Raw genomic sequence first — 26,625 nt, forward strand, 5'->3', positions numbered from 1 at the left:
AATAGGTTTTGTAAACTAACTGCAGGCTCTGCAAGTCTTTCCTTGGAGTAAAAGATTTCTCAAAGGGATACATTTTAAAAAAAAGGTGGAAATCACTCAAATCTTTTCCTCCGTTTTAATAGATTCTACTGTAATGAACTGGTGTTTAGAAGAGTGTGGGGTGAATAAGAAAATGGATACTCACTCTAGTGACAGGGGAGCCAATGGAAGGCATTGAGGAAGGAGAAGCAAACAGTTAAGTGGAACACAAACACACAGTGCGAACAAACCAGGCTTTGACCCCAAATCATGCTTGAAGAAGGTTGTTTTCATACAAAATGCTTAGGTGGTTTAGTGCAGTAGTTGGCTGTATATAGGCTCTGATCCAACATGTGTACAATAAACACAAAGTATGGTGAGCCCAGGACAAACTAAGACCTCGCCATATTAAAGCCTGTAAGTCACATATTTACACACAAAATCTGTTTCTCCGTGGTCAGCATCTCCTGTCCATCATGTTACGCCAGGGAAACTGAAGCATTCATATGTTCAAAATTATTTGTATTCAAGTATCATACGCACATACAGAAAACACTGGATATAAAGAATGAAAACCATTGGCCTCAGTCGTATTAAATAAAGACAGAAAACATTTTGATTCAAAGGGTTTATGGGTGTATTTTTTTTTCTCCCTTGGAGTAAAAAACAAACATTATGGAATTTGCAATCCAAGTTCATTTGGAGTACTTTCTGTTTTAGTATTTTTCCTTTAAGATTTGAAAGTTACTATCCTTTGAATCAAACGCCACGGAGACGGTAATCAACATACAGCATCCCCACTCAGTTCCATCTCCAAAAGCAAAAACACAAATAAAGTTAATGAACGTCAAAATATCAATACGAACAAAATATATCCTTTAAAAATGCTAGAGGGAAGGGAATTTTTGTTCGTTTTCTGCACAAGCAAATAGTGGCACACCTCAGATGTTACGCTTAAAGCAAGACCGTTTAGGAAATGCATCTAGAGATGAGCAAAATAAACAAAATCTTTTTTTCATATTGAGGTAGCTGTGCTCTGCCCGGTGCAGAAAAACTGGCTTATTTTCAAATCAGTCTAGTAAAAATAAAAAAATTCATGAAGTTAATTTATACTCGTACATTGAGGGGAGGGGGACATACACAATTAAATTAGAAATGAGAAACCACATACAGTTCATGCTTGGTCACAGGACGTGCGGCTTTTGTTTTTCAGGATTTTTTTTCTTTTCCTTTCCCTCTTTTTGTTAAAGCCGAGCATTCAAACGTTCACTCCCAAACCTTTCCCGTCCTCGTCTGCCACACCCGGAGCGTGTCCTCTCTGAAAGAGTTTTGACTTTATACTGAAGACACAATGGTAAACATTAGAAAATAAATCAAGGCTGCATATCTAAGTCACGCTGGTCAAAAAGAAAAACGCACAAAGCCACAAGAAAAAAAAATCTGCACAGATCAATGGATTTCTGAAGTATTGATTTTCTTTTCATGAATAGGGGCTCTAATTAAAACAATTCTCTGTAGTTATTGTAGTGACATGAGACAAATTATATTCTCAGAATCGTTTCAAATATAAACCTTAAATAGGCAATATTGACAATAATAAAGAAATAACGGAAAAAAATAAAATAACCTGGCAACAGTATATTCTTTCAAACCAGCAACAAAGTCCACAGCTACTAGAGTGATGGTCTTCTAACAACCACATTTAAAGCCTCACCAATAATCAAATCCAATCCCACTCCACTCCACTCCAAACCAGGTGACTTCTCAAAGTTAACATTTTATATTATCTATGCTTTTTTTTGTTGTTGTTTTTTTTGTGTTAAACTTGGTCCTTCTCATACACACTCACGGTAGGCACGCACAAGTACACACGCTATCTCTACAAACACGCACACACGCTAGGCTATGCACAGTAGGTGGAGAAAGGGAGAGGAAAGAGGGAAGTGATGGTGGTGACGGATGGGGGAGGGGAGGGGAGGAGGGGATGGAATGGAATGGAAAAAAAGGTTTGAGGTTGTGCTCAAGTCAGTCAGGACCAGAACATGTCGCCCATGTTAGTGTCGATGCTGTAGATCCAGAGACATAACGGGAGGGAAATGGCCACAAAGGACCAGGAGATTCCCTCCATGCATGCAGGCAGGGAGCAGCCTTTGGAGCCCGCCGGCTTCTCCAGCTCTTTACCCGACTCCAGGTAGTTCCTGGCGGCGAACTTGAGGAACTCGTCCAGCAGAATGACGGGTAGAGACAGCTTCAGCACCATCAGCCATTGGATCAGGTTCAGAGGAGTGATCTGGAAGATGATCTGCAAAAGAAGCACACGAGAGAGAAAGTCAAAGCCTGTGGTTCAGTCCACAGTGGTATATGTTCAAGCTTTAAAGCTATAGTGAGTAACTTTTTCATATAAATGACCCAACATTCATTTATCCCCCCCCCCCAAAACGAGTTGACACAAAGTTGATTAAGGCCATCAGCTCCACAAACCTCTTGGTGTATTTCTCAGTATGGCAGCGTTTACAAACTGGTGTATTCACCAGACACAGGAGCTCAGAAAAATTCCAAGAAGCACCCAATACATTTTTCAGTTGTTGATACTATTGCTAGGAAAAAAACCTGGACGTACAGCAAAAGGTATAATAACGGCACAATAAATATTTTCTCATAACAACACTATCATTCTGTGTGCCGCCCATTTCACAGTATCACACTCTATGTCAAACTTAAAAGACAAGTCTCTCACTGGAAGAGGCTCCACATAGAGGATGAGGAAGTGGAGGGACATGGAGAGGCAGATGGCTCCCAGCAGCCACACGTTCTCCCAGGGAGGCATCCTCAGCAGGGACTGGTTCTCTGACACACTGAGCGACAAAGACAAATGGAGAGGTTTGTTATACAAATAAATAAAAACACCCACTGACTGACTGAGGTACTGTGGGTGGAGATAAGAGCAGGATGTTGAAATAGAGAAACTGAGATGTACTAGTAAAACAACAGCTGTAAATAACAGTGAAAATGTATCCGGCCAACTAACAAAGATGGACAGGCCAATTCGACCACTGGGACAAATGCTTTTCCAAAACCAACCTGTTGAGGGCATTGCACATCTCGATGGTGACCAGCACAGACAGGGCCATGGTCATGGGGTAGGGGGACTCAAACACCTTACAGTCCAGACCGGCAAAGTCTGGATTCTCCGGAGCACACTGCAGGAAGTGGCTCTATAAGAAGAGGAAAGAGGAAAAAAATATATCAAAGCCAATAGCCAATTCAATGAAGGTTTGCATGTTAAAGTGTGATTTCTTAAGCGTAGTAGTGGTTGTTTTGGGTTGTATTTCATACCAGCTGGTACCAGGTGACTCTTGGACCGTCCTCAGCAGCAACAAACCACCAGGCAGCAGCACCAACAGTAGCAGCACCCACATAACCTGGTGAGACAAACCATAAAAGAGCTTAATCATAAAAGCAGATGATGATGCACACATGATTGGTCATTTAAATCCTAGATGAAGGCAAACTGCTGCTTTTGCACTGCTATGATTGCACGGCTGGGACATAAAACCAGCCGTGCTTGGGTTATGATGTTTCCCTAAATTTTCAACAAGAAGTAAAAGGCCACAAAAGAGCAACAGCAGTCATAATCCACACAGTGAAGTATGGAAACACTTTTTTTTTTTAAATGTCATGTGCAGCAGCAACTTACATCCAATGGCTAGGTATCTGAAGAAGAGCCATCCAGAGATGAGGGGCTCGCGGGCGTTTCGTGGTGGTTTGGTCATGATGTCCAGGTCTGGTGGGTTGAAGCCTAAAGCGGTGGCAGGCAAACCATCGGTCACCAGGTTGACCCAGAGCAGCTGAACGGGGATAAGGGCTTCAGGGAATCCCAGGGCAGCAGTCAGGAAGATGCTACACACACACAAGAAGCACATTTAGGATTGTGAAATATTTAAAGAAATGGTGTGACTTTGAAGCATGAGCGTGTGTGCTTTAGTGGGATTTAGTTGAGACGAGTTGTGTCTTTGTATAAACCCTTACCAGACAACTTCGCCCACATTTGATGAGATGAGGTATCGGATGAACTGCTTCATGTTGTTATAAATGGCTCGGCCTTCCTCGACTGCAGCTACAATGGTGGAGAAGTTGTCGTCAGCCAGCACCATCTCGGAGGCGGACTTGGCCACAGCTGTGCCGGAGCCCATGGCAATACCAATCTCAGCCTTCTTTAGAGCAGGAGCGTCATTGACTCCATCACCAGTCTGAAAACCAGAAAGACCAGGATACAAATTGATAAAGGGAAACCTTAATCTTTTGGAAAAACGCATTTCAGTATTTTTCAGAGTATAATAAACTTTCCACTTTTCTTACCATAGCTGTAATCTCATCATGGGACTGCAGAAACTCAATAATCTTGGATTTATGCGAAGGCTCGACACGGGCGAAGCAGCGGGCCTTGATCACAGCTTCTCTTTGGACAGCAGGTGACAGATCGTCAAACTCTCGGCCGGTGTACGCCATGCTGGAGACATCATCGTTCTCTCCAAAGATACCGATTCTTCTGCAGATAGCCACTGCCGTTCCTAAGATCCAAATGAGAGCACATTTACACTTTAAAGCCCCTGCCAATCCAAATTCACAAAATCCTTCAATGTAATTTGGGGAGATAGTTGTATGATAGTCAGCATATTTATCAATCCAAATGAAAAGATATTGTCATTCAAGTTTGCTAAACTTTGAAAGATCTCTTGTCAAGTTTCACTTTACTAGGCAATGTGGCTCTGTACGTACCTTTGTTGTCTCCGGTGATCATAATTACTCGGATGCCTGCAAGACGGCACAGTCTAATAGCGGCTGCCACCTCGGCCCTGGGAGGATCCAGCATTCCCACACAGCCGACAAATGTCAGATCAGTCTGGATGATAATAAAATAAAAAATAAATATATATATCTTGCTCATTTCCCCTTATAACCAATGACAGATAATGTCACACCTGGAAAGGATCTTAGGGTGTATTCACACAGGGAAAGTCCGCTAGTTCACTTGCTTTGGTCCAGACCAAATAGAGTTAAGATTTGTTTTGTTTGGTCCACCTTCATATAGCCCCTTTTGTAAGTGAACCAGCATTACGAAGCAAAACCACACGTGATCTGAGGTCATTCATATATTGGACAGACATTCTGGGGTGGAGAAGCAGGAAGAACGAAGTAAAAACTGCGAAATATATCATTGATATAATATGGGGTTAAAATAATAAAAAGGCCTACATCTAGCCTATAAATAAAGAAGAAAAAAATCTAATTATTGTTGTTTCATATGGTTATAATATGTAGCCCTATGTCAATGCCACGTTATGTGGCTTGTAGTCTACGATGTGAAACATAATTTTTACTGTATTTTTGCTGCTGGACGTGCAGCTCGTGAGAAGAATAGGCTCATGCCGACACTCAGCTGATTAAGCTGTGCATCAACTGGGTGTGAGTTCGGCGCAGTTCAGCTCCAAACTGACACGGGGATAGTATTGACGGTCCCGTACATGGGAAGCAAAATAAAAACACACACTTCTAGCGCAGCGTGAACCTGTTGGCACTGTGCAGGAGATGCTCCCCTCTCCTTCATCTGATCGCTGAACACATTCAGCATTTTTACGCGTCCTCTCGATCAAATGTAATATATTGTTCTGGGCTCCCGGTCAAACCACAACCTATCGTCCTAACAATGGCGACAACAACACTTTCCCATATTGTGAAGCTGACGGCAATTTATTAAAAAAGAAAAGGCACAGTGCTTCCTGCTTTTGGGTCGGATCGAGTCCGGACAAATTCACACCACAAATGAACTGCAGCAGAGTGCGTTTGGAAACGCACCGAGACTACCTCTTCAGCTGGGTCTCGGAGCGCTTGTTTGGTCCGCCCCCGAGTGCGATTGCTGTATTTACACCTGCCTGAAAGATGCGCACCGAAGGCGGAAGTGCACCTGAGTTCGTTTCAACCGAACACGGCATGTGTGAATACACCCTTAAACTAAAAGTGTAACAATAGCTTTGAGAGATCCCAGCAACCATATTCCAACTCTCACCTCGTAGTCGACAAAGCGGGTGCAGTCCTCCAGCTTCATGTCTGCTCTGACCATTGTGCTGTCTCGGGTGGCCAGAGCCAGACAGCGCAGGGTGTCCCTACCGGTTCCATATTCCCTGATCACAGACATTATTTTTTCCTTGATGCCGGCGGTCAATGGCACCTTGTTGCTGCCTACACGGATGTGTGTGCACCTGTCAATCACTCCCTCGGGTGCACCCTATGAGCAGGTACAGAAATGAAGGAGGAAGCAAAGAACATGTCAAAACATCTAAGAGAAACTTATCTGAACAAATCAAAATGTCTGAAAAACATTTATTTAAATAGCATGCATATATTTCAAGTAAAAAAAACCTGGTTAACGACAACGAGTGACACATGCAATGTCATGTCATGTCATGTAATGTGCATCCTTCTTACCTTAACAAACATCTTGCCAACAGAGGAACGGGCCTTATTAGCGGTGCAGTACACAGACATGGATTTCCTGTCTCTGGAAAATTCCAAAGTAAACTCTTTCTTCATCAGTTGCTTGATCACCTAAACGATACGATAAAAATACAAATCAGTTTGTTGGTCTGTATTTACTAGTTTCATTTGATCTTGTTTAAATAAAAAGGATTCAAAAATGCAAAAACACTTATGAATTGCAACCAATTGACTTTAGAGAACTGAAGGTTACGCACAGAATTGCAGGCGTTGGCTCTCTCAATCTTGGACAGGCCTTTAACATCTGTATCAAACACGTTCATCTTCTCCACCAAGCATGTGAGCGCCGTCTCTGTGGCCTCACCAACCTTCTCAAACACACCCTTGGTCTGGACACACACACACACACACACACAGAGAAAAAATATTAATAAACAAACATATTGTCAGTCTTCCATCAGAAAATGTCACACATATGTGCCAGTTAAAAAGTCAATTTCACTACCAACCTCATTAAAGTCCAATGAGGAATCATTACAGAGAGCACAGATAGAGGCCAGCTCCACCAAGCCATCATACTGGGAACATTTGACTGTTTTGCCATCATGGAACCTAAACAAAACAGATGTAGAGGGGGGGAGAAGCAAGTGAGCCAATCTGCTGATTTCATGGGACACAATGGGGTTGGTATATGATGGGATACATCAAAGCATTAATACATTTTCAAATGATTTTGGAAGGTAGTGTGATTTTTTTTTGTTATAGACACATCATTTCCACCTCATATGACATAAGGCATACAAGACTTAATACTCACACTTGTCCATCTGGGGCATATGTGGAGCCGGTAATAGTGAATTCTTTTAATGAACAGTGCTCCCCCTCTGCCTGATCGAGGATAAACATCTAGGAGACACAAACATCACAGACAATAGATTACCTAGTATTCACACAAAACATATGTTGACTATGTGGAAAGGTTAGTTTCACAACATATTTTAAGATGTGTATGCTATTCTGTGTAAATGACTAAAAGGGACACTGACACTGTCCAGCAGGTGGCAGCAGACTACCATCCAAAAGGTGACCAATTGTTAGTCCTCTTGAACATGGAACTGACAATAATAAGGACATTTTGAACCAAAGCAGACACTGAGCACTTTGGTGGGGAATGGTCCATAAATGTCATCTTACAAAAAGGCAGACACAGAATTCCCCTGTATGCATTGAAACTACATATATACACTGTTCTGTAGAGAAAAGTGAATCACTTTAAGGCGGAAATGTTTTGACCTTGAGTATCCGAACCCTCGGGTAAGGACACTTGTCATAGTATAAGGCTTATCGAGCAGCTTTCAATTGAAAGCGCAAGGGAGGAGATTGGCTCTTTCATCCTGGGATTGTGTTGATGGTTGAGTGTGTCTACTTGCAATTGTGATTATACAACACTCTGCTGTGAGACTTGACTTTGAAAACAGAAATTTTCCACCACAATATATTTATATAAATATTCTATTCTCCGATCTGAATATAAGCTAAATCAGAGGAAATAGAAGCAGATACAAACAAAACACAAGCATAGCTATCAAGGCTATGCGTTCAGCCATACATATTACATTCTCCTCACTTGTAAAGCACCTCATTTGATAACAATTAAGAGGGGTCAGATAGACATACATGGATGGAAATAGATATAATCAGAATAAAATGATGAGCTAGCATAATGGCTGCACTCCCTCGGGCACCAGCAAGGCCACACAAAGCTGTTATGTCAGTGGCTGTCCTAGACAAAGTAGGAATTAAATTTAGGAGAAAGATTAAGTCTCAAAGGTCAACACATTTTGGCAGAACCCTGCTGTAAAAGGGGGTGGTTTGCCGCTGATGCGATGCAAGAAAATCCTCATCAAATATCCAGGAAATGCATCCTATGGTAACCAAAATGAGTCCGCAAAACTTAAAGTCACATTGTGTTGTAAATGTTGTGTTATTGTTTTTATATGACAGTATTAGGCTTCCCTATTTGACAACTCTGCTACCGCTAAGGAGTTGTGCATTGTCCCCGTCAAAAATAAATAAATAAATTGTGTTTTGTAAATTGGGCAGAATGAGCAAGGGATGAGATAGACGAGAGAGAGAGAGAGAGAATCTTTCAACACAAGGTCAGTTATGCAACTCTACGGCTGGTTCTGCTGCAAGTGACTAACTACTGCATACTGATCAGCATGCTGCCTGTACATGAAGGGGGAGGAGAGTAGAAGGAGGAGGGAACAAAGAGACCGAAAACCAACAAGACGAGGGGCTAAGGAGCGCACTGAGAAAGATGGAGGGACAGCGAAGGAGGGAGAAATGTGATGACACAAAATGAAGAAGACGGAAGGGAAACACATGAGCTGGAAAGCAACATTAAAGGAGAAATCAGACACACTGAGACTAAAACAGACAGTGAATATTAAGTAGATGAAAGTTCATTATGGCATTATGGCCTATAGTTATTAACGCTGAAAAATGATGGGGAAATAAAACGCCTGTGCACAACAAAACTATTTTTTATACGTTATTGGCCATTCAAACGTGAGCATTGCTTACTGCTGCATATATCCCTACTGTCAGCAAAAGGCTGTCAGGGTTGCTTTATTGCCCAGTGAAAAGTTGGCGCTTGAAAAAGTTCTCGTTTGAAATGACCATTTCGCTATGCACTAGCAGACCGTGTTAACGCTGACTGTGCTGTTGCACTGAAGAGAATATAGACAGACATACCACTGTGACAAGTGGTGCTGACACCATGTATTGTACTCATAGTTGGTACCTTAAGATTTGGTTAGGGTCCATTTCAATTAATTAACCGAGTGACCCATCACTTCATTCACTCACTTTCCCTTATACGATCCTATTCTAAAAAGGTCCAAAAAGAACACTGTCACTCACTTCCCCAATCCACAAATGAACTTTCAGTCAACTCATCCATTGATACATACTGAACATGTCCTATCCCTCAGTGCTCATTTATTGTACATAGTTGAGAGGTATTCTAGCCAGTATTCCTTAGCATAGAGTCATTTTGAGAGCATTGTCAGGGATCTGTACCATTTACACGTCATGAATCCAAGGTCAATGGCAGCCAAAGAGGTTTCTGCACAAGTGTGGTGGCAATCATTGATGGTTAATACTTTTGATCTGATAATTGATCATTTGACACCTAACATTTCTACTGCTTATAACATTTGAACTGTTTTGTAGCCAGGCGCTTTCCACTCTTGACATGTACAACTATTCACATAGTTACGCTGATTACCAAATGGTCACTATGAAACCAGCGTTAATGGTTGTTAGATTAGCTCACAACGTCAACATCATTTTAGATGTTCTCGGCTGAGTGGTGAGGGTTAATGAGCCGACTTTAAAATGACTGCTTTCAAAAGCAACAGATGGCTTTTATTGATAGTGCAGAGAGACAGAGATGAAATGGGGTATAGAGGGGAATGACCACAGGTGGGATTCTAACCGGGTCTGCAGCAAAGAGGACTGAGCTTCAAAAGGGGTGGGGGGGCACTCCTTGTAATTAGAGATGATCTTCAACATTCTCTATTTTATTGAAATTTGCACCTTGCTGAAGGTGTGAATTATTGTTTAACATATTAGTCGAATGGTAGATTTTCTGACTATAATTGACACAGCTTGCAGGCTAGGTTGGCCCCTTCACAACCATTTCAATGCAAAATGCAATTCTCCTCTGTATATCGACGTGGAGGTATTCATATCCTTTTCTTACCCTGCACACAGACATCTGATTGGTGGTCAACGTGCCGGTCTTGTCAGAGCAGATGACAGATGTGCAGCCAAGGGTCTCCACGGAGGGCAAGCTGCGGACAATGGCGTTCTTCTTGGCCATGCGCCGTGTCCCCAATGCCAGGCAGGTAGTGATGACAGCAGGGAGACCTGGAGAGAGATAGCAACAGAAGCGCAGAGGGAAAGAGGGGGATAAAGACATACGGGAGAGGAGATAAGTTGTTAAGGAAAGAGAGGGAGCCATTTATATGGATTTATTTGCCCAAGTGGTGAAAATAATACCCTTTGTCAATGTACCATTAAGTATTAAAAACAGCCCATTAAGTAGGATGTGAAACTGCTCAGCTGTCCATATAACAGTACAGAACTGGAACCTGCAAGAGCAACAATGGTGTCAAGGTCATGGCTGCATGTGTGAAGCTTTCATTCTCACCCTCGGGGATAGCAGCGACCGCCAGAGCCACGGCAATCTTGAAATAGTAGACAGCCCCTCGGACCCAGGAGCCTCCGTGGACAGGATCATTGAAATGTCCAATGTTGATGAGCCACACAGCAATGCAGATCAGTGTAATAACCTTGAACAATACAATATCAAGTTAGAATTCAAATATATCATATCAATAGGAACACTAACTATTTAAAAAGGTGGGGGCCGCAATTCTGGAGAATGCTTTTTGTCAAAATCAGTGAATATCTCCTCACGATTCCCTGAAGAAGAAGAAATCCCCCTTTGTTTACATTCCTGTTTGCAGAGCCTAGGCCAGGGCTATTCAATAGGCGGCCCGCGGGCCAGGTGCGGCCCGCGAAGGAATATTTACTGGCCCCCGCCTTGACTACCGACCGAACCAAAACAATTTTTTTTTTTTTTTTTTTTTTTTTTTAAGTGGTGCACAATCAATGTACTAGCACGTGTGATGTGTGCTTTTGCATGGTCATAACTGCACGAAAGGCCGCGATCTGCAGTAAATAAATGTGCACATGTGTCTTCAAGCTTTTCTCTATCAGCTGCTCTGTGTATGCAGCTTTGCGGGCGCGATTGTACCGCAGTGTAAGTGTATGGTCCATTATTTGTATTTAGTGTGTCTGCATAATATTGCACCAGTAGAACTTTGCATGTTTGCACAAAATGTGTACCTTCACATAGCAAACAAAATTGCACAACTGTAAAGTCAGTGTCTGTAGTTTTTTTGTATTGAAATAAGCAGTTGTTTATTTCTGTACTGTGCATTGGCATCTTTGAGCAAAATACAGCCAAAATTTTTGCCGCGGCGCCCTGCGCCGTGCCTCCCATGACCCTGGACAGTGACCCCTTGACAAACACATTTTTGGGGGGGACCACTGTAAGGTGTTGCACTTAGAGTAGCCTACATTTATTTATATGTTTTTTGATAAACTGTTGAAGAGTTAACCTATTGTGTTTTCCTGAACTGATAAGATTGTTAAACACTTAAACAACAGGCAACCTATGTTAATCAAATAGGGATTTTTTTTTTGATAAGCTGGTGAACTCTATTTGATAAAATAAAGACAATATATGCACTCCTATGTCGTTGTAGTGTTTTACAGTATATGTAGCTATTGATGTGATGCTCATCAATTTTAGGCATTTTTTTCTGGCACCTCATTTTGGATCATTTCCACCAACCGGCCCCCATTCAAAACTAATTGAATAGCCCTGGCCTAGGCTGTGTATAAACTCCAGATTTTTTTTGGCACACACAAAGTAGGTACAGGTAGCGTTTTGTGTGGAGATATTTGCTGATCTTAACAAAAAGGGATTTTGACAACAAGCGTTCTTCAGAACCGCCGAAAGTTAAAAACATTTTTTATAAATTTAAAAAAGCAGTTTGATAGAATAATGGAACTTAGCAAAACACCTTTGATAGTTGCTGTCCGAACTCATCCAGCTTTTGTTGCAGTGGTGTGCGCTCCTGCTCCGTTGCAGCCATCTCGTCTCGGATTTTGCCAATCTCAGTGTCGCCAGCTGTTGCCACCACCACACCCACAGCCTTACCAGCTGCAATGTTGGTGCCCTGCGGAGGAGAAGGAACCACATTACACATTATGCTCGTGGGCATAGGGGCCAAACTAGTTTAACAGCATGAGCATGTGTCACAAAGACACAGAGGTGTTGAGATGCAGCACATGCTACAAGTGTCGACACGCAGCGAGAATCAACGCATCACTTTCCTAACACAAGCCGACAGTCAGAAGCCGAAGCTGTCATGAAAGCAAATAGGACAATTTGTTTTGTAGATGAACGGAATGGAAACCTAGACGAAGCTGTTCACACATGCACACATGTTATTAGATGTTCTCTTAGATGGAGCAGACAGAAAAGGCAAAGCTAGAAATGGATAAGTGCTTTTCTAAAGGTTCTGTCACTCAGGTAGAAAAAATGGATGAGAACAGGGTTTGTGGGAAAAACTAACAATAAAAGTGTTGCCTTTATAGGTGTAATCTGATGGGGAGGGGGGGGAAATAGTCCTATACTTCCAAACGCATAGAAGTGTAGAATAATAGTGGACGGACTAAAATGGTTGGACTTGTGAGTCACTCACAGAAAAGAGCATGTTCTTCTTGTCTTGGTTGACAGCGCGAGGGTCAGGCACCGGGTCAGTGTGTTTGATCACAGACACAGACTCTCCTGTAGGAAGAAGAAGAAGAAGAAACAACAGATATGAAGATATGAGGAAGAGTCCGTGAGAGAGTTTTGGTTGTGATGTTCTGTTGACACTTTGGGCAGATGGGTGTGAAAAAAGGCTTTGCAGGTGACTGAGCAAGGTCTGACAATTATCAAATACAACACTGCCACTGCCCGTATCCGATTTGCGGTTGCACCCTGTGTGTGGGTTTAATCAACCGTGCAGTGCCTCCACTGCTCTGCTCAGAGTAAGGCAGGGAGCAGCATGGCCATGAATGGGGAAGGGAGAAGAGAAGAGAAAAGAAAATAGCTGAAACAGTAAAATATCCCGTGGAATTTGCTACCAATTAAGGCAGCAAAGCAAGACAAGAGACTTAAGGACTTAATTCAAATAAAGCTCTTCTCTGTTGCAATATACATCCTTCAATATATTACCCATGTAATGTTTTCCATTTAGATCACTTTCCAATTCTTAATCAACTAGAGGTTTGGAATTTTCTCGACGTTGTAGATTTTGCGTCGAAGCAGACATGGCATAATTGAGAGCAAAACAATAAACTAACGTACTATCATAGACTATTTGGTTTTTAGACTATATGTAAGTGTAAAGTAGGTAGAAATTACGCAGGCAGCAAACGCTGAAAGACGCACCCCGTATTTGGAAAGCAGACATTTCTCCTGTCACTGTCTGAGGGGGGGTCTGATAAAATACTGCCATCACGCGCCCAAATCAACTGCTGTTCAAAGGATGCTTCTCTAGAACACTTTGCAGATGCATCGAGAATCTTTTTGCACTCAAAACGTTGATTAAAGAAGTGTGATCGAAGGGACTCTTGAGACCAGTGAAGATTCACACTCCTACTATTCACAGTTCCATCCATTGACGTTTCCTTTCCTCCAGCCATGAAATCAGGGTGTAAAGAGGGGCATTTTTGTCGAAACGAGGACAAGATTGATTTTTCTTATTCTGTGTCTGGGTTGACTTAAAGTAGTGAGTGGGTTGCAGAAGCAGGCCAAGACGTTATCTTAAGTGAAAACTAGTGCTGTCAAACGATTCAAATATTTAATCGCGATTAATCGCATTAATGTCATAGTTAACTCTCAAGTAATCACATACTTTTATCTATTCTAAATGTCCCTGGATTTCTTTTTGTACCATTATTTTTTCTCATTTTAATGCTCTTATCACACACAATCTCTACACCCTTGTAATTCTGTGTATTTTTTTCTTAAATATCATAATTTCCAATTCAGTGCAAACAGCCCACAAGTTAACGCCGTTAATAAAGCGTTTAACTGACAGCCCTAGTTAAACATTATACCTTTATATGTTAGATATATACTGTATATTTCATTTCATTTCATTTTCCTTTATTTAACCTCGAAAGATCAATTGAGGGGTGACCCTCTTTTACAATGACGTCGAGTTTGTACAGATACACAATATACAATGAGAATACATAACAAGTTTACACACACACACACACACACACACACACACACACACACACACACACACACACACAACAACAATTTAAAACATTCAGATCAATTGAATGAAAGAGACAATAGCCTAATTAAAGCAGTTACAAGTGTAGAGGGGCTGATTCAAAATAATAATTTTAAATTGGTTAACAGTTATTATGAGTGTATTTATTTTAATTGTATGTTGTAGGCTGTTCCAGGAGTCAGGGGCACTATGGCTAAAAGCGGTTTTACCAAGCTCAGACTGGGCATAGGGGACATATAACATGAGCATGTCAGTTGAGCGGGTTTGATATAGATATATTGAATCCATTAGAATTGTTAATTCCAGTGTGAGGACGCAGTGACAAAAAAGTCACAGACAAAAGGGTGGAACAGTTAAGAAATGGTTTTACCTGTAAGAATTGATTGGTCAACCCTCAGTGTGGTCGACTTGATAGAGGTCAGCCTGATATCTGCGGGAACTTTATCACCAACTGTGGACAGAAACGAGAAGCATAGGATACACTTGAGCACCTCTTAACAATCTACTGATGGTACACACAATGGTACTGTCTCTGGATGGATGCTTTGTACAACACAAGAGATTAAAGCAGATAAGTAGTATTAAATAACATTCATTGAAATACTTTACAAGTAAAGGCATGTCTAAAATGAGAAGATTTTATCATGGAAAATGTTAGGTAAACAAACCAAATTACCACACAAGGACACTTTGAATTACAATCCACTTGAGTGTTATCCCAACCTGTGGTCTTAGGCTGTAGTAAAATAATCAAAATCAATGTATTTGTACGACAGAGGCTGCGAGAGTGTCATGCTTTCAAAAGATTATTAATGTTCCCCTCATCTCCCACTGCAGGACACAAATAGATTGCTGCTCATTCTTTCCACTAACACATGCCCTTAGCGTTCCCCAGTAAAACGAGTGTAAAATGTAAATATACACCAAATTCCAAACAAGAGCTTCCTCTCTAGAAAGTGCGTGGGTTCCCATTAAAGTCACGGACATTTATTAGCTTTGCTTAAAAAGGGTATCCAACAGTTCGACTGCTTTGTATAATTTCACACAGAGTTTGGGTCGGACTTGGAACAGTGCTGATAATGAACCTTTACATTTTATGGTTTCATTGAAGACCAAATAGTCAATAGTAAAAAGTGATATTTTCCCTTAAACGTACTATTACAAACCATGTCTAAGGGATTGGACCTGAAATGCAAACATACAATATTTTGTCTCTTGTAAGGTCAGATCCATGAGGAAGAATCCCAAACTATAGACAATATGTTTTGATAGGGAGTCTATGACGTCTTTTAACTAATATCTTCCCCATGAATCACTCTTCTGTTACAGTAACAGTATGTGCCAAATATTCCTTTCAGCTTCCAGTAAGACGTCGCACAGCTTGGGGAGGATGAAGGTAAAAGCAATATAAAGCAATGACCCAGAGGCTCTTAAGAGATCCCTCTGTGGACAGTGGTGACAGACTTATAAACCAACCCTTGGGCCTCTGCGCTGCCCTTCTGAGTAGAGAGGAAGAGAGGGGGAAGGACGGGAGGAGAGAATGGGAAGAGGGGTCAGATGAGTCCTGTAAAACACACGGCCAAAAATGGGAAAACTATTTTGATCAGTTGCAAACTGTGCCGCTAGATTTGGGGGAGGGAGGGGGGGAATGATAAAAACGTCTGCTTTAACCAAGGAGAATCATACGGGTTCAATATAGAAACAGTGCAAGGCATCCTTCCAGGCAGAGTCAGACCGTCCATTCATTCCCACCATTCTCATGAGTTTTGGATTGATTTAAAACACTAATACTGTGGTTGTGGCGAGGAAACGCTACTTGAGTACTAATATAAGTAACCGATAAACCAAACACATCACATATTGCTTACGCTATACCAATAAGACATACACTGTAACATGTGTCTATTAGTGTAAATGCATAGTTCATGGTGAGTGATCATTCTTGAGGACTGTACAAGCTGCACTACCAAATTTGGTCCTCCACTTAACTAGAGGCTGTCAAAGCACTTCACCTACCTGCCTTCAAACTAGATCCATCGTAAGTGACAGATAGTGAAGGAGGAGGAGGGGCACTGCAGTCACTGGAAATACTTAAGACTCAAACCCCCGTAGGAAGGTTCCTACAAGAAGTCCCTAAATAGAAAACCTATCTTGAATTAATAGAGAAATCTACCGACCGACCACTGATGAATACTGGGAATAAGGTCATAGCAAGTGGAATAGCCCACTTTCCCAGGTAAAGACAATAGTTGGGTAGGAAGAAGGCATTATAAGACCTATTCATTGTTTAGGCCTTTTAAATTAAACCCCTATCAATAACAAGGGTATGTTTGTAATCTTAATTACCAACAGTGCATTGCATTCATTCAGAAAAAAAACACGTTCTCCTGGGAATAACAAAGCAATAGAGACAACTTGCGCATTGGTCAATAACAATCAGCTGTCTGAAACTACTTACATTAGTAACGTTGGTACAAGTCATTTGGCACAATCAATCAATGCTCTTATTTTGCAATTATCTATAGAGGTTTGCTGCAGTGACATGATAAATGGCAGCCGTTTCAACTGATGCGTGTCATTATCTTTGCTTCGTCTTACATCATATCATATAGTATTTATTTCTAGCTCTTGTTTTTCTGGGAAAGAGTGGACAGCCTACGGGATAGGGACCTTTCTTTCTCCCATGTGAACAAAGTATTCTTGTGTTATCTGTTCCCTAGAGAGAACAAATGTCAGTCTGCAACCACCAGAGATGCTACCCCATCAGCTTATAAAAGACCCAAGTCGGTTTCATACCCTTTTCAGGAGCTGTATCCCCACCTTTCTCCCTTATACAAAATGGTTGAAACCCCTATCCAATGTGAAGGATCATATAAGCCTCAACTCTTCCAGTGATTCTTAGGTAACTTTACGAAAGACAATTATAACACATCCTTTGGATTTAAGTGAAAGTGTAGTTTAAACAGCACCCAACTATTCATAATAGGGGGTCTAGAGAATCTTTGTAGCCTTAGGCGGTTGTGTATTTTCTCTCCTAGTAACTGAAGCCCCCTGTGTTGTGCTATCACGTAGGCCTGCAGCCTTTAGAGACCTTTCATGAGCTCTTCCCACAAGGGAATTATCCACTATTCGTATGAATGGAAAATTAAGTTAACATACACAAACACACATGACAATGCATTCTATATCATCTCTGTGTTTCAATTATGGAGCAATATCTTGAACATGTGAGAGGCTGAGGATAAAAGCAAAGAGCATGGACTACAAGTGGAATAGAAAGTCAGCAGAGGATGGGCCGAAACAAACTGTTAGGGTAATGACCAAAGACAGACTATCCTACACTTAAAACACATGGGAGGAAATGTAGCCATGTGGCCATCTGGAGGACACATTTTTTTATCGAATCGAAATCTGTAATGTTTCAAAACGTGACATCCTGTCTTAGGGTCCTACCCCCCCACCCCCCTCCAAAGGGCAGCACAACATTAACACTGCCCTTAGGGTTTGGATGAATCCAGAGAAAACAAAGGCGATCAGTTTAACATGTAACACAGATCAGAGTTCCACAAGGCCAGCGAGAATGAATCAGAGATAGAAAGGACATTTTATTCCCTATGCACAGGATGTAGCTGCTTTCAAGGGTTGGCAAAAGACTTGAGAGCCTCTTGACTAATAAGGAATGGCAAGGTAAAAAAAATACACAAGAAAAAAAGCAAAGAAATGCCGGCAGTAAATAAACCAAGCAGACTCTCTTAGGCTTCTTAATGAAACATTGCAATAGTCGAGAGAGCAAACATCCATTTGATGTGGTCAGGTATGACAATTGATCTGCCTAAAAAGACAACTGTAATCAATAATATGCAATTCATTCTGCAACAAAACAATTTGCACAACTTAGCCAAAACACTTATTTGTGAAAAGTAGGCACACAACACTTATTTGTGAAAAGTAGGCACACATTGAGAAAAAAAAACCTGTAACAGAGGTTATTCTATTCAAGCCTGTAAGACAAGCAGGTGGATATCCTCTGAATAGTAGAGACAGCAGTTTATAAAGAGTGTGTGTTTTGCGAGAGACCGAGAGAAGAAGAGTGGGCATTACCTTTCACAGTTTATCCAAACAAAGAACTTAAAAACGGCCATTAAATATCAACACAGAGCAACAGAGATAACCATAGTAATTCACTCACTCAGCACACAGAGTTCCACTAACCACTTAATGATAATTGCTGTGACGTCACGGGAGGAACCGAGCTTGTGATGTCAAAATGATGGCGGCTTTAGATCTAAAACTTGAAAGGTTATAAACTATATGTCTGGTTGAACAAGACACGTTGCAGCCTGGCATTAAACTCATACATCATGGACCCCCGTGCTGCAACTCGCTGGTCGACTAGTTAGTTTCCTTCCCACAGCTAAATCCATACTGTGAAACTGTTAATCAACTCTAGCCTCGGTACTTGTGTGACCTCAGGAGACTGATTTTGGCCCATATGTATGCAAACATCTTGCTGCTGTAGACAGTAAATCACATTGCTGTACTGTGTGTATGAAACATGCAGACCGCCTTATTTGATTCAACATATGGCCCACTAACACATTAAAGTTGGCAGGTTCTAAGATTTATATGAAAGCGAATATATCAAAATGAAGCAGCTAGTATAGTGGCCTCATGATCACAACACAAACTGTAAAGCTAAAGCATGTATCAGGATCAGGCCAGTAGGGTTCTTCTTGATCATCAAATCGTATTCAATTGATTCTGATTAAAACCCCCATCTTAAATAAGGAAACTGACGTATATGATCATGTACTCTTTGAGAGTGTTTTTGATGAACAGATAAAATACTCCTTATTTTGCCTTTCCTTAAGCTGAAAACGCTTGCAGTAATCGATTCAAAAGGCATTCATATATTACTTTGTACATCAATGATGATGCTATAAAATACAATGCTACAGTAAATGCTTAGTCATGTGTTAACTACAATATTGTGAAGACATAATACGGACAGTGATGTTTTGAAAACTGAAGGAGACCAAACCAGAATAGGTCCAACATACTTTCAGTAATCAAATTGTCAAATTTCTCATAAACTTCTATCTGTTGTTTTGTAATGGCTTAATTCTGTTATTCATTCTTTTATTTGTTTGAGGCTGGTCAGATTTAATTTTATTTGATATATTTCATAATACAGCCAATCCCCTAACTGTAACTGCAGCTGCAGTGCAGAGCTACAGTCACTTTGATGCCATGCTAGGCAGTTATATAAGCGCTGATTTTGGTTTTGACCTAATTGATGACTCAAGTGATTATACAAGAGAGAACTTTATCCAAGATTAACAAATCGATTATGCACTCATGTTATTAAAACTGAGTCAGTATGAGAATTTAAGCTGTGATCATTAAAAAGACACATTTCTCCCACAGAGTGTTGACTCTAAAAGGCACTGAGTAAATCCACTCTTTTAGGTTCTTACAAGAGTATAAACAGACACTAATGAATCTTTTCTTTGATCTAAACTCCCCTATCCTTTGCGTTGGGACAAAGACAAATAAGCCTTTTACAGGAAGTTGTATAAATAACATAGAATACAAGGATGATACAAAACAGAAAAGATTCCCACCGAGAAAGACTGACCAGTAAGAAAACAGAAAACGAGAGAGAAGAGGAACCGTGACGCAAAATGTATAAACACGCGTGGCTCTAGCCAAGTTGAGGTTAGCCAAAAAAAGATGTTGAGGAACAGATTGGACCTCTGCTCTTGTGTTGCATAACTTCTCTACTTACTTGACACTGCCATTATACTGAAATTGTCAAGGGGGATGAACAGGATGAGGGATCAGCTGTGTGTGTGCCTGTGTTTTAAGCTGTAAAGTGCACCTCATAACACTGTTTATGATGTTTAAAGAATTGATGAGCAATGTTATCCGTCCATCTCTTGCAGTCACCAAACTTCTCAGTTTGTTAAATTACAGCTATGGAATGACAAACTTTTTTTTTTTTTTTTTAACACTGGTAGCACACAAACGAGCTGCACATCAGTGACTTATCAAATTAAACAACGTTGCTTTCATGTGAAAACTTGGCCAAGCGTAATCCAAGAGCAATCATTTTCTAATCAGTGGATTATTTGTGGTTTGCAACCTATTCATTGCTTGACCCCGAGGGCTTTTTCCATAAAAAGATCAAGAATTAATTGCAAAAGACAGATTCTAGGCAGTGATCCATGAAAGCTGTAAATTTTCTTTTTATGGAGTATCTTTTGAATGCCAGACTTCTCTAATTCATTTTGCTGTTCACCTGCCTTTCTTTTGTCATTACAAGTAAGCAAGAAAATGAAAGATTAAATTATTATATTGCTTCTTGTCTGAGTGCATGCCTTGAGCCAGAGCCTATCCCTCTTTTGGCTTTGACAAACAATCGCTCACGTTCTTCAATACCTTAAACAAAATACCTCCTCCTCCTCCTTTCCCCAGTTTCCTAGTCTGTCTCTCCATACATTTTAGGTCATTTGACTGTTCGCCTGTGGTAATCAGAATGGCTGACTCCACCTTTAACTAAAAATGTTGTCAGTGTTGGCACATGCTCCTGCGGGGACACTGCATCATCCATAAACAAAGCTTAATACTTGAAATCTTACCTGCCACCTCCACGATGTCCCCAGGCACAATGTCCCTGGCCTTGATTCTCTGGACACTCTTCCTGTCCTGGCGGTATACCTTGCCCATCTCTGGCTCGTACTCCTTGAGCGCTTCAATGGCATTTTCTGCGTTTCGCTCCTGAACAACAGAAATGGAAAAAATGAAAACAAGTGCATTTCACGCCACACCAAGCATTCACACAGGAACAGAATGGAAAAATAAAATGGAGGCAAAGCAACTTCCTCGGTATGTTGTTTCATCTAGAACATTGTTATTCAAAATGCACTTATGGGAGACTAATCTTAACATAAACAAGGACAAATACCAAATAAACTAAGTGCACATGACTGTGTCTCAGTTGTAAACACTGAGACATTTTGTAAAAGGTTAGGAAAAATGGAAGGAAAGCTTTTGCCATGATTTCTTATCAGATGATAAAATAGACCGTAGGGGGACCTCCAAAAATATTTGGAAGTGTCATAACATTAAGACTATAATGGCATTTTTAATTCGGTTTCTCAAAATGATCCCTTTTTGCCTCCTCAGTTCCTTCTTAATCCTTCTTCACTTGCACTTTCTCTTAGCGCTGACTTCACCATGTCTGACTGATCGCTTGGCTCAGCAGGACCTTCAAATTAATTTACAAAACAATCCAGAGGAGACCCGCCTAACCTACCAGGTGTCGTCTTTAACCAAGAATAATGCGCTGTGATTGACAATCATAGGGATTGTTCTTCCAATTACTTTATTGACATTTATCCCAGGAGACACTTGTTCAAGGAGAAAGACACTTTTGTTCTATCAAAAGGGTGAGAGAAATTATTCTGGAGAATACTTGTTGTCAAAATCACTATCTCCTCACAATCTGCTACCTGTCCATACTGTGTGCGCTGTGTTGATGCACAGCCTCGGAAGGCTATGTAAACGACGGGTATTTGGCTTGTCACGGCTGTCCACCTTTGTTTACATATCAGTTTACAGAGCCTAGGCTGCTACAAGTATTTTTCAGTGCACAGTATTTTAAGGTCTTTCTTAAAACAAAATAGCTAATGTTTGGGTAAAACAAGCAGTGAAAAAATCGAAGGGATGAAATCTCAACTATTGTTTGTTGTATTATTTCTTAATAAATGGAAAAATAACCCAACACCATCAAAAAACATCTAAAGTAGGCATGTTACATAATAACTTATTGTTAGGATGTGCCACATTGGAAATCCCATATCAATTAAATCTGCTCTAAAAAATGTGGGCGCATTGACCTATTAGAGGTCTATCTATTATGACTGAATCCAGGGTAACACGCCGTTTTCTGGGCCATTCTGATTTTTATCAGAAAGGGTGCTGGTAAAAATAAAATAAAAAGATAATTAGTTTAGTGACTGTGTCCAGACAAGTTCCTCCATCCACGACTGTTGGTGCCTTTGCTTCCTGCCTATAATTAAGGTGTATGTTGACAAATCAATACTGCTTCTCAAAAGGAAATGACAGTGGCTAAGTGAGCACAAACAAACACAAAGGCATAAAAATACCTCCTCACAAGCACCCTTAAAAACCACTGTTTTTGTTTGACAGATTCTTGAGAACTCTATGTTGTCCTGCTCAGATAAAGGGTAAGAGCTAAAGTTTTCCTGAAGGGGAAGGTTAACTAATGAGGGCCAACACATATCCAGTGAGAGGAACAAGTGGAACAGGCCAGTTTTTTTCAGTGTGACACAGACAAGGAGAACTTAATGAGATTGGCGTGTATTTATCCTGAGGGCTTTACCCTTGGCCTAAATGGAAAATGTTATATTTCACAGACACAAATGCAATAATAACCCATAAGGTAGTATTTTTAAATTTACCTGCCAGACTCCAACGATGGCATTTGCTATGAGAATAAGTAGGATAACAAAAGGCTCCACAAATGCTGTAATCGTCTCTTCTCCATCCTCAAACCAGGCCAGTACCTACACACAAAAGACAAAGAGAAAACAATAATCAAAAGAAGCATAAATAGCAATTAAAACTGAAGTGTGAGATACTGAGATCAAGTTCTGACGGGAGAACAATGGCTGCGGCCCCAAATAAACACTACAGAATAATAAATAATCCTGCTTGCTAGATGACCAGTGGAGTGGCTCTGATTCCAGTGGGCTGGTAGTTTTCTAGGTATCTAGGTTCTTGGCAATTAACTGATATCAAATCAAATGTATTCAAGAACTACTTAAGAATGTTTTCACTTACTGTTATGCATCTTAATACCAAAGCATATTCTTTACATGTGAAGATCTTCTTTGCAATAAACGTGAATAGATTATTTTTATTTAATTCCATTGTATTTTTCAGGCAACTTGCTAGTAAGCAAAGTAGTGTCAGCATCCAACTTTGAGTTTTATAGATTAGCCACAATGATTTGAAGTATCTCAATCATTTAATATGTCATTATAATTAGCATCTGCAAGTATTGCAGAAACTGGGCCAAGTGTGTAAGAAAGTCATGTCAGAGAGACTGAGAGTGTAGTAACCACTTTCTCCTCTTTTAAAATCTGTGCCAGGAGTAAAGTGTGTCAAATGCAATGCCAATGGTCCCCTTTCTTGTACTCCAACCTATTTAAGCACGGCCAATCAAACATCAAATTAAATTCTTCGATGTGTATGAAATAATGTTACACCTTTCAGTTTCTGGGCAACTGAATAAATAGTATAATAAATGGTTTTATATTACCGTAGTCTTAATTTAATCAAAAAATAAATGTGAATGTGTCCCGATGTGCTTGTGTGATTGAAAGCAAGCTGCATACTACAGCTGGTGATTTATAAGCTTTGCAACCATAGCTGGCTGTCATCGCAGTGCTTTGGTGATTGATGAAATTCTCAAGCCAGTAGGCTGACAGCCAATGCCAGTAGTAGCAGGGTGACAGGATACTTCACCCAACACTGTGTCACACATAAACTACTCTTCACCTCACTGGTGACAAGAACACAAGCATCACAAGCTATGTCTGACATTAATGGAACTGTCATATTGTATTCACAATAGCATCAATATTAGACACAAAAGTAATGTTAAGAGTTTTAGTCATAACTCAAGCATTAGAGAGATATGTGGACTGCACAGGTGTCTTTAACTTTAAGTCTTTAACAGCCAAACACAAAGCACACCGCTCAATCCAACTAAGTGCCCCATAATCATCCAATAATATGTTAATACAGAGTCATGCGGGGAAAACAAGGTTATATGGGTTGTGTCAGCCAGCAGATTCTGAGCGCCTTTCTTCGGCAATTTGAGCAGGGTTATTTCAAACCTGTGACCTGTACTGACTCCGAAAAGGAGTAGGACCATATACACACACACACTTTGTAGGATGACAGTGCTGCGCTGCACCAAAACAAATGCACACACAAAAACACACACACACTGAAGTTAACACTGACTTGAAAAGAAGGATGGTGATGGAGAAGACCGCTGCAACGTTAAAATGGCAGAATGCCAAACATTTTAATTTACCCAACACTAAATATTCTGTTTTGAAGCAGGCTTTTTGTATTTAAAATCTCAGCATGAATCACTCGTTCACAGCTCCTCTAGCACTAAAATTGCAATCTCTACTCAACTTTATCTTGTGTTCAGCGCTGAACCTCCCCCCCTACAACCAGTATCACAACCGGCCCACACACTTTTACCACCACTAATCTTGATAACATAGTTATGGAAGTACAGCATTTCACCAGACCCATGTGCACTGCACAGTAACAGTCAAACATGAACAATTTAAATCATTTTACTTAGACAGCTCTATCTGCTCCATTTGTTGAACTGAACCGACCACCTGTACATATAAGAAAACAAATGAGTATACTTACAAAGGATATGCAGGCCGCAAGTAAAAGGATCCTCACAAGCAAATCTTCAAACTGTTCAACCACTAGTGACCAGAGGGATTTACCTGGAAAACAGGAGTTTAATTGAAAAGAGAATTAATGCCAATTATTCCCTTAAATTAAAAGATTAAGAAATCCTTGCTTTTATACGCATTGGTCCACTCACCCTCCTCAGCTGGTAATTCTGTAGATCATCCCATTCAGACCGCAGACAAAAAGAGATGGACACAGAGTTAGGTATTTGTCAATTCTTGATATACAATCATTAACACAAAATAACATTAATGGACGACGATGTGTTGTTTTCTAATGGAGAAGTGATGCTTTTCAGTATTTCAACACATAGCTCGTGACGTCAACGAACGTGCTTTATGTACTGCGTGTCAACCGTTATAAACCGAGAGCTCCGGGAGAGCGTACACCGCTACTTAATATTCAACTAACTGGTGTTAGCCAGCTCCTTACCGTTTGATCCATATCGTTCCCTCTGTTTCTTCACTAGCTCTGAACTCAGACCCGTGCTTTCATTCACGTTAAAAAAGCTGTAAACTTCCTCAACGGTCTTTGTGTGTGCGTTGTCCATGGCGAACGGCCACTCGGAGTCCGTCGCTCGTTTCGCCGTGGCGGTCCCGACCTCAACCTGTCACGGTTCTCTCCTCCGTTAGTGTCACCCGCTGGCGCTCAAAACAGGAAAATACTATAAGAGAAAAGAGCTTGACCAAGCGTCGTTTAGTGTTAACCGGTTACTGAGCTGTAACACAGAGCAGTGCGGCGTGCAGGTGCCAGACGGCCGTGGATGAGTTAGCGGCTCTCGAGCTAACGGAGAGCTAGCAGGCTACAGCTAGCTAAATGCTTGGTTCCTTCAGGCTCCGCTTGAAATCGCCGGCTGTCTAGTCCGCTAGTTTCACTGCGAGGCCATGAACGAAAATATTTCACGAGAACACAGCAACCTCAATTTTGAGGTTTTAATACCCTCTTCTTCTTTTAATTCCAGGGTAAATCTATCAAAATAGATGATTCAAATATGTGGATATGTCGCAGCAGCAGTCCGGCTCCTTTCGTACGGTGATCCTGCTGTGTGTTGCGGAATCACTAGAGTCTGATCGGCACAAATCGCGTTTATCCGCTGCAGCTCTCGCGTGCATCGAATGCGGTGTTTGGTGTCCGCATGTGGAATCAGCTCATTGGTCGGAGACACCGGAAGTCCTACCCTCTCTCTCTCTCTCCTTTTTCTTGTGGTGTGTGTCACTACCCGATCTGTCCGACCTACCCGATCTGTCCTACCGGAAGTGTTTTTCGCGCTCTTCCGGGTTGGAAAAACTACGGCAACACCACAGCAGGGGCATACAGTGTTAAACTCAAACAACATTTAATAGCTTGATAGCGATAGTTTAGCGAGTAAGCTAACTAGATTGATAGTGTGAAAACTCAAACAACATTTAAAAGATCGCGTTAGCTGATAGCGCGTTAGCTTAGCGAGTGAGCTAACTATAGATAGATAGATAGATAGATAGATAGATAGATAGATAGATAGATAGATAGATAGATAGATCGTTTTATTTATCTTTATGAAAGGTTTAATTTGACTGTTACATTAAGGCCAGGACACACCAGTCCGACTTGTTTCTACTTGTTCCGACTACGCAAAAAATAGTGTCGGCCGTTT

The 26,625-nt window shown here is 40.9% G+C and overlaps 1 protein-coding gene across 1 annotated transcript; it reads right to left on the reverse strand.

Moving 5' to 3' along the window:
* Nucleotides 1-6: 6 nt before the first annotated feature.
* Nucleotides 7-26,055, reverse strand: atp2a2b (ATPase sarcoplasmic/endoplasmic reticulum Ca2+ transporting 2b). The gene is made up of 23 exons (XM_080046825.1): nucleotides 25,425-26,055; nucleotides 25,126-25,143; nucleotides 24,942-25,024; nucleotides 22,940-23,044; nucleotides 21,095-21,233; nucleotides 14,824-14,904; nucleotides 12,861-12,946; nucleotides 12,177-12,332; nucleotides 10,733-10,874; nucleotides 10,283-10,449; nucleotides 7,331-7,419; nucleotides 7,023-7,125; nucleotides 6,771-6,902; nucleotides 6,505-6,624; nucleotides 6,086-6,304; nucleotides 4,798-4,921; nucleotides 4,378-4,589; nucleotides 4,048-4,268; nucleotides 3,716-3,918; nucleotides 3,355-3,440; nucleotides 3,100-3,233; nucleotides 2,756-2,873; nucleotides 7-2,320 (listed from the first exon to the last, which is right to left on the reverse strand). Exons 1-23 carry the CDS (start codon nucleotides 25,540-25,542, stop codon nucleotides 2,048-2,050), a joined length of 3,129 nt encoding a protein of 1,042 aa, XP_079902951.1. The 5' UTR covers nucleotides 25,543-26,055; the 3' UTR covers nucleotides 7-2,047.
* Nucleotides 26,056-26,625: the final 570 nt, after the last annotated feature.

The sequence above is a fragment of the Ammodytes marinus genome (genome assembly GCF_949987685.1).
Source record: "Ammodytes marinus genome assembly, chromosome: 18".
In the NCBI taxonomy this organism is placed as follows: Eukaryota; Metazoa; Chordata; class Actinopteri; order Uranoscopiformes; family Ammodytidae; genus Ammodytes; species Ammodytes marinus.